Source organism: Hippopotamus amphibius, chromosome 11 (assembly GCF_030028045.1).
Source record: "Hippopotamus amphibius kiboko isolate mHipAmp2 chromosome 11, mHipAmp2.hap2, whole genome shotgun sequence".
NCBI lineage: Eukaryota > Metazoa > Chordata > Mammalia > Artiodactyla > Hippopotamidae > Hippopotamus > Hippopotamus amphibius.
In genome coordinates this window covers 114,558,857-114,567,192 of record NC_080196.1, presented here as the reverse complement: position 1 = coordinate 114,567,192, position 8,336 = coordinate 114,558,857, and the positions used below count along the sequence as shown (strand labels likewise).

The following is an 8,336-nucleotide window of genomic DNA, read 5'->3' as shown; positions in this document are numbered from 1 at the left end:
CCCCAGCCACCCTGCCACAGGGTGGGGCTGCCCGGTGGGGTGCCCGAGCCTTCCCACAGCGGGAGGCCGAGCGGGGTCCCGGGAGGCGCTGCAGGCCCCCCCCCCCGGAGGGAGCAGAGGCCACCTCCGTGCCGGCCCCCGCCCCCGCCCCCCAGGCTCTGAGGGCGCCGTGAGTTCACAGGCTCAGCGGACACAGTGCAGCCCTGACTCAGAGACACGGATGACGGTCACGGGTCTGGAACAGGACGGGGCCACCTCCAGGGCCGCAGAAGAGCCGTTCACCCACCCCGCACCCCTCCTCCCTCCTCCCGCGTGTCCGCCCACCTCAGGACCTGGGTCCTCGGGGAGGACACCTGCCCGCGGGGTCTGCTTCACACCCTCTAAAGGGCACACCTCCTGGCCCCGCAAACAGCCCTCCTGGGCGGCCTGTGTCCTGCCACCCCTCCCTTCTCGCTGAGAAAGCACAGGGCTTCCAATCCCTTCCACCCCTGGGGGGCCTCCTCCCGGCCCCTCCAAGGCAGGGAGCCCATCCATCTATCCTCGATGCCCCCCACCGGCCCCACGCGTCTCCCAACCACCCCGCCAGGCCTCCCGGGTGAGCGTCTGGGGTTTCTCAGGCCACAGGGGCTGGCCCGGCCCGTGAGCCGCCTCACCTGCCGCCTCTGCCTCGCCTGCTGTCGGGCACTCTGCTGTCACCGCCCTCCAGCTCCCCCAGGTCCCCTCTTGCGTCCTGAGCACACGCTGCTCCCTTGGGACCCAGATCCCTGCAAACCCGGGGCTCTGAGAGGAGCTGAAACAGCGACGCCCTGTGGCAGGGGAGGGTCCCGGCGGGACAGCGGGCTGCTCCGGGCGTCCGGCCTCTGGGACGCAGTCCGCAGTGCTGGAGCCGCTCCCCACCCAGAGATGCCCTTTGACCAAAGGACTCAGAAGCCAGAAGACAGCCTGGAGGAGGAAGCATTTTTCCACCTTAACGTGAGCGAGGCGCCAGGCAGCAGCGTCCGGACGCAGACGAGCTTTGGAGTTGTGTGATCTTACAAACTCAGAAACAGGCTTAACTAACAGCGAAGCCTCGGGGCCTACACGCGTCGCTGCCAGGGATTTGCGTGCAGACACCCGGCCCCGCGCCGCGCGGCTGCCTGCGGGCGTGAAGAGGGTGTGTAGAGGGCGTGTGGGCACCGCTGGGGACCAGTGTGCCCGCGGGAGGCGCGGGAGGCGGCGGCACAGACGCTGGCCTTTACGGCATCGAGACTTTATTCTGCTTAAGAGGGAATGACTTTCCAGGTTATAACATCAAAGAAAGAATTTGAATGTTAGGAAATTGCAGAAATTAAATAAACTTTCCTTTTATTTCTCAGAACAGCAGAGAAAGATGGCTGCTTTACAGTAGCAGTGGAATCCTTAGGGCTCATTTTCAACAGAAACTCCAGCTGGTTCTATATGGAAATTAAACTTTGAGAAACAATAAAAAGGGAAGGAAAGGAAACCCGGCCCTGGCAGGAAAGGCGCCACCGAGCTCGGACCCCGCCCAGGCCGCCCCCCGGGCCCTCCCCGCCTCCCGGCCTCTCTCGGCGGCCACGGCTGCACACCCTGCACCAGGGAAACGGCCGCCGGCGCTGGGCCTCCCACGGCAGGCGCGTGGCCCTAGGAGGAGAGCTTGGAGTAGCTGGGAGGGGACAGCTTCCGCTTCACGTACTTCAGGACGTAGAGAGGAAGACAGCTGACCCCCGTGATCGCCGACACCTTCCACACGAAGGTCACGGTCGTGATAAAGGCGACGTCTGTGGGAGAGACCCGGGAACAGGCGTCAGAGGGTTGGCTGGGCCGCAGACGCCCGCCGCCCACACCCGGGGCGCCCAGAGGCGGGCCCGGCGGGCCCTGGGTGCCTGGGTTAAGGCCCTCCCTGCACACCAGGCGCAGGGATTCTTCTAACAGGAGACACGAAGCCCCAGCCGAGTGGGGGCGGAGGCCGCACGGCCTGCGGGCTCGGTCTGGAGGCAGCACCACGGGACCCAGCCTGTGGCCAGTTCAGACCCTCGAGCGCATCTCCCGCGTCGTCCAGAGGACAGGTGACCCCGGCGTCGGGCCTCGAGGCCGCTGGTAGGGCTGTCGCCGCGAGCCCGCCTCCCGCGTCCCTAAGTCCTGCCATCACAGGGGACGTGCCCCCAGGCCGACTCCGTCCCCAGTGTAACAGGCTGTTGTGAAACCTGACAGGGCCACGGGTTCCCGGAGGAGCGACCCCGGGAGACTTGCCGGAGGTGGGGCGGAGCCTCCTGGTTGGATCATGGACCCTGAGGCCCAGGAAACGGCAGGGAAGCCCCGGGTCTGCGTGCAGGGCACGCGGGGTCCCGGGCTGTGTTCAAGCACGTAGTGAAATATCCGGGACGTGTTTTCCAGGGGCTCAACCACTAGACATCAACGTCGCGGGGACGACACACGGTCGCCTAGCACGTCTCCCCGACGGGCTCAGGTGGGGAGGAGAGGCGGGCGCTCCTGTCCGGCGAGCATCTGGAGCTGCAGTGCTCTGCTGGGCCTCCACACTCCGGAGAGAAGTGGGGCTTCACCGACCTAGAAAGCCCCAGGAGAGCCCCGCCTGTCCTGCCCACACGGGACCAGAGCGGCCTGCGGCTCCTGGCTTGAGCGTCTGCGGCACCGTGGGCACACGTGCCCCGGGGGAGGCGGGCGCCGCGAGAGTAAGCCCACATCACTCCCGTCCAGCGGCGTGAACGCGTGCCCACGCAGGAACGCAGACGTCCAGTCTCGAAACCAAACAACCACTTACGTGCCCTGGCTAATTTTTTTTGGTGAATTATTTTAATCCAAAACCATGAATTTTTAATCGTTTTCCTATCTACATACTCACCACTGAGTAGGTATGTGAATGTGATTTCATCCAACTTCCACTTTCATGATGGAAGTCTTTTCACGTGCCCACCACGCATCGTTTGGTACCGTGATGGGAGAGGAGAGCACAGCTCATGAACCCCCGCTGCCGAAACCTGCCCCAACGTTGCTTTTGTAGCCTACAGGCTGGCGTGGAGAATGGAGGTGTTTCCACCACACGGTGCCTGCGTGTCCCCATCACTCTTCACCAGAGTTACTGTGCCCCTGTGGTACGCTGTTTTCCTCAGTGGCAGGAACACGAGGCTCTTCTCTGTCGTGCTCGTCCCACGTCGCTGGCGTCAGGGAGGGGAAGTAGATGCCGACGTCTGACTTCGAGGATCAGGGCTTTGCCTTCGGTGACTTTGCTAAGGGAGGGTCGCGTGCCGGGGCAGCATAAAAGCACCCAGAGCAGCTCCAGCCCCTCGGGGACACGCCGGGCGACCCCCAGCCCCAGTCTCCCTCCCACCCAGCAAGCAGGCCACCTCCTCGGGGGCTCCGTGGTAACGGGGGCGGGGGAGAAGTGGGCAGGGGCACGGTGGCCCGGGCCACGGGCCGCCCGCGCGGTCTGACGCCGTGCGGGCCACGAGGCGGATGGGCCCGTGGCTCTGGGAGAGGAGGGGGGGCAAGCGCAGCCCTCGGGGGGGCCCGGGCCCCTCCTGGGAGCCCCCTTCCCCACAGCCTCAGCTGCTTCCAACAGGAAAAGGGAGAAAGAATACAGCTCTTGTGGGGAGAACTCAGCACTTCACATGTTATTGCAAGGAGCTGAATCTTTCCACAAAAATAAGCTTTGTGCTGTGAAGCTGTCTGATGTGGGTTTTACTGCAATCTGCAACCTAAGATGACGTATTAAGCAGCAACGATAAAAAAACGTTTAAAAACCAATAACAGACGATTAGTCAAAAAAGAATTCCAAGACAACTTACCAAAATATTCGTTCAGAAAAGCGAGCGAGGCCACGTAGCAGCTGAGGCTGAGCAGCTCGGCCACGACCATCAGCCAGTGCCACGTCCTGACGGTCAGGGCCACCATCAGCAGCTCCGTGAGGACGAGCGCGGTGAAGGAGATGGCCACCACGTGCACAAACTCAGACTCGAAAAGCACCAGGGCCCCATACATGAGGATGCCGCCTGCAAGACAGCAAGGGCGGGCGGTGAGGCCGGGGCGCCACAAGCTGCCCACGCGGGCCGGCAGGTGCGCTGCCGCGTGAGGCACAGCCAGGAGCACGGGAGCTGCGACGTGGCGCTCACGGCGCCGACGGACACGGGGCCGTGCACACCCACGCGCGCTGGGTCACGACGCGTGTGAACTGCGGGCTGGGAACAACGCAGGGCGTGCACCGGGAGAAGGCGGGGAAGCCGCGCCTCCCTGCGGTCAGCAACCACGCACTGGGGGTCACCTACGGGGGGTCCGTCCGCCAACCACACCCTCCGCAGGCTCCCATCCGTCTGGGACACCAAGTGAAGGGCAGCGGGCGACTTCCGACTACAACGGTCCTGCCGTCACCTCAAGAAGGAAGCCATTGTGTGGAGTGGACTGTGCGCTAAGTGCTTATTAAACTTTTCTGGACGGTCATTTATTTAAGAACAGGCCAGCGCTTAGGTGACCTGCCGCAGTAAAAACCGCCAACCCCATGCTGCCTGGGACCAGGCCTATGGGACCAGCTGCTGCGATATCGACTCACAGGATAAACTGAAAGCAATATGCAGCTGCCGGCGAAATGTTAAGCTTTGGGGATTTAGCCGGGAGGTGAAAACAGTACTGCTAATAGAAGACAGAAAAGCTTCCGTCCAGGGGAAGGAGGGTCCGGCTTACCTTGGTAAATACTGATTAAAACCCACACGAGGAAGGTCTTAAAGGACAACGATCTCCCCTAGGGTAGACAGTGGAACAGCTCAGTTAACAGAGCGCAACACGTTTTCGAGTAGCTACATGCAGGTAACTCGTAGAAGACCCCCGGCCGCCAGCCACTGGCTCCCTCCCGCGCTCCCGGCCGCCGCGCTGCGCAGCTCATCGTCTTTTCCGTCTGACCCCTGCTGACCTTAAGCCACGGCTACCTGTTCCCCGGCTTCCTAGTGACCCGGGAGTCGCCGTGTATAAACAAACCCTGACATGCACTACTCTGTGTAGTAAGAACAACTTCACTTATTTCTTGGGAACAGATTTTTCTGTATTTACTTTTTAGTTTCTTTAGGTGACAAAGGACACGGCATCACACCTGAAGTTAGAATTTAAGCCCTGAGACCCTTTCTGGAAACGATGTCACATCAAGAAGCCCAAGGCAAACGAGGGTCTCTTGAACAGCAACCTCCACGGCTAACACCCGGCCCCGATGATCCGGCCTGCGGCCTGCCCGACCACACTCCTGAAGACGCTTCTATCCGAGAAGGAAGCTGGGGTCTTCGCAGCCACCCCCCTGCCCCCCAGCCTGTTCCTGCCAAGGGCTGGATAGAGGCAGCGCACGTTCCGGAGGCCTGTGGACGAGGGTGTCAGGGAGAAGCCGGCGAGGTCACGGCGCCCGCGTCAGAGACCACCCACTCCTCGCCCTCTTGGCTGGCAGAGGTGACGTCACGTGCGTCTACGATGGAGACGCACCGGCAGCCTGGTGACTTCCTCAAGGACACGCGGCAGCTGAGCCGAACGGATGAGACCGCAGCTCTGCTGGGATGCGGGGCCCCCCCGCCAGGAAGAGTCAGTGTGTGATGCTAAACGCCACCAGGAACGAGCCGTGCGCGGGACGGGCACGCGGCGGCACGAGAACACCCAGAGGGCGCGTCTCGGCGAACCCTGTCCACCTGGAGCCCGCGGACGCCTTCGAGAGAGACGTCCCGAGGGTCCACCTGAGAACGTCCCGGCGGAGCCCCAGTCCTCACCGCGTGAGTGTGAACAGTAACATTCAAACACGTCAGCCTCGGTTAAAAGGCAGCACCGGTTTTTTAAAGCAGACAGAGCAGAGCCCTGCTCGGGGACAGAGGCCGGGACGCGCGCACACGGCTCCGGCCGCCCCCCCAGGCGCGGAGGGGCCCGGCGGGTGCCCACTGCGCCGCGGGGACCCTGGCTCGGGCGGGCGGTGTCTTGCTTCCAGCCGCCCGCGCTCCGGGGACCCAGCCGCCTCCCCCCGCCGCCCCCGGCGGTCCTGTGACTCATGTGTCCTGTGGCCGGAGCCCGCTGTCACAGTCTGCGCCCCGGCTCCTGGGGCGGACGGTTCCGCAGCTCTGACAGACGTCCCGTCAGCAGCCACCACGGGGCGACAGGAGAGTCCCTCAGCCCCAGCCGCGCCCCCCACCCAAACCTCGGGCGCCGGCCCCGCCTGTCCCCACAGCCGTGCGCTCCCCGGGCGGCAGAGCCCTGGCTGGGGTCACGCGCGCCTTTGAGCCTGGCTTCTTCTGTGCAGCGACATGCACTTCAGGTTCGTCTGTGCTGTGGAACTGACGGGTTCTCTTCCTGTCACGGACACGACCCCCTCACGGGGCAAGGACAGTCGGCTGTGTCCGTTTTTGGCAGTCACGACAAAACCGCCATGAGCCCCTCTGCACGTGATCTTGTGAGAACACACACCTTCGTTTCTCTCGGGTAAACACCTAGGGGTAGGACTGCCGGGTCACGTGCTAAGTGTACGTTCAACTTTACGGGAGACGGCCAGGCTGTCGTCCAGAGCAGCCCCACCGGCCCGCGTGCCCACCAGCACGGGGAGGGATGCCCCTCCGGCAGCCGGTGGTGTCCGTGTTTCACGTTACCGCCATTCTAACAGGCTGTAGGGGTGCCTTATTTTAATTTGCAATTCCCAGATGAAAACCGACGGGCAGTTTTTCATAGATCTGATGACTTGCTGTCTGCACTTTACCATCTTTGGTGTGGTGTCAGTTCAGGTCTTTTGCCCATTTAAAAACCTGGGTTGTTTTCTTTGTGAGTTTTGAGGGTTCTTTATATATTCTGTATACAAGTCCTTTATCAAAAGTGTAATCTGCAAATATTTTCTACCAGTCTGTGGTTTTTCATTTTCTTAACAATGTCATTCACAGAAAAAAAGTCTGTAATCACCATAAAGCCCAATTTATCCATTTTTTCCTCTATGAATCATGCTTCGGACCCCCTATCTGAAAGCTCTTTGCCCAACGCAAGGTCACGCACATTTTCTTCCATTCGTGCTTCTGGGAGGTCAGGACCCACCATGAGTGGTGTGCACTGAGGGTGACCAGCTGTCCAGACATAGTCTGTTGAGAAGTCGCCCGTCCTCTGCTGGATTCCCCTTCCTGTCGCTCAAAGACCGGCTGACGTGCGTGGCTGTACTTCTGGCCTCTCGGTGCTACTCCACTGAGCTGGGTCTACCTTTGCCAGTGATAAAAACCAGGCATCATCAATCTTTCAACTTCGTTTTTCTTTTTCAAATGTGTTTTGGTAATTCTAGTTCCTTTGCGTTTCCGTATGAATTTTAGAATCAGCTGAGACTTTCGATCCACAAACACTCACTTGTGCCTTTCTAAGATTTCTTTCAGCCAGTTTTATCGTTTTTACTGTAGAGATCCTCCACATATTTTGTTAGTTACACCAAGATATTTCACTTTTTTATGCTATTATAAACAGTATTTAAGTTTTTTTTCAGATCTCAATTGTTCATGGCTACTCTACAGAATTAGAAATAACTAAAAATATTTTTTCCTTGTATCCTGCAACCTTACTAAACTTACCAGTCTAGGAGGGTTTTTTTGCTGGATTATTTGGGACTTTCTACATAGATGATTCTGGCATCTGCAAACATATTTTTATTTCTTCCTTTTTAATTTCTATACCTTTAATTCCCTTTTCTTGCCTTATAACTACTCGTGTAAAAATTACATGAGGATACAAATACACATTTTGAAAGCTAAAACCGTTTTGAGAATATTCAACAGAAAATAAAAATAGTGAAGTAGTCCTAACAGTTCAATGTCTAATGATTTCTAGGGCTTTTATGAAGGACTGTACATCACCTACTTGAAATCTTGACAGTACAACTATCATGCAAATGCCTCTAGTTAGTGAGTAGTTTAATGTATCATGAGTATAACATGATGAGTTGTAACTGAACTCATGGCTACAAGTCTGAACTATTTCAGGACCACACCGGCTGGCTCAGCTGACCACGGGTCACTTGACTAAGCCCTGGCCCCAGGGCTCAGGCTCAGGTGGTTTTTCATAAGAGGCCACAGACCGACCGGGACAAATAAAGCCATCTGTGGGGTTAGGAGAGGGATGAGTACATGTTTCCCCTCTTACTGGCAGCACCAGAAAATCAGTGACTGAGGAAAGCTTAATAACTCAAACAGAAGGTGACCTCCGAAAGAGGAACACCAAACATCGTTTCAAATAGATCCTTTTCTGTAAGGAATGAAAACTACGTGGTTCTGGGAAGAGGAAGGAAATGCTGCCTCTTTATTTAACTGATTCCCTCCCTCATTCCTTCACCAAGTAATTACTGA

General features: G+C 58.6%; 1 protein-coding gene across 20 annotated transcripts in view; it reads right to left on the bottom strand.

Annotated features, from left to right (window-relative positions):
* Positions 1 to 1,240: 1,240 nt before the first annotated feature.
* Positions 1,241 to 8,336, bottom strand: part of ATP9B (ATPase phospholipid transporting 9B (putative)) — a 196,973-nt gene continuing 189,877 nt past the window's right edge. For 11 of the 20 annotated variants that reach the window (XM_057699066.1, XM_057699073.1, XM_057699070.1 and 8 more), the window contains 3 exons: positions 4,693 to 4,750; positions 3,804 to 4,007; positions 1,241 to 1,778 (listed from right to left, as the gene is read on the bottom strand). In XM_057699066.1, coding sequence (XP_057555049.1) covers positions 1,642 to 1,778; positions 3,804 to 4,007; positions 4,693 to 4,750 — 399 coding nt within the window. In that variant the 3' untranslated portion in view covers positions 1,241 to 1,641. Of the gene's footprint in view, positions 1,779 to 2,860; positions 3,246 to 3,803; positions 4,008 to 4,692; positions 4,751 to 7,053; positions 7,207 to 8,336 lie in introns of those variants that run through there. The other 9 variants (XM_057699075.1, XM_057699076.1, XR_009048010.1 and 6 more) reach the window with 6 other exon arrangements.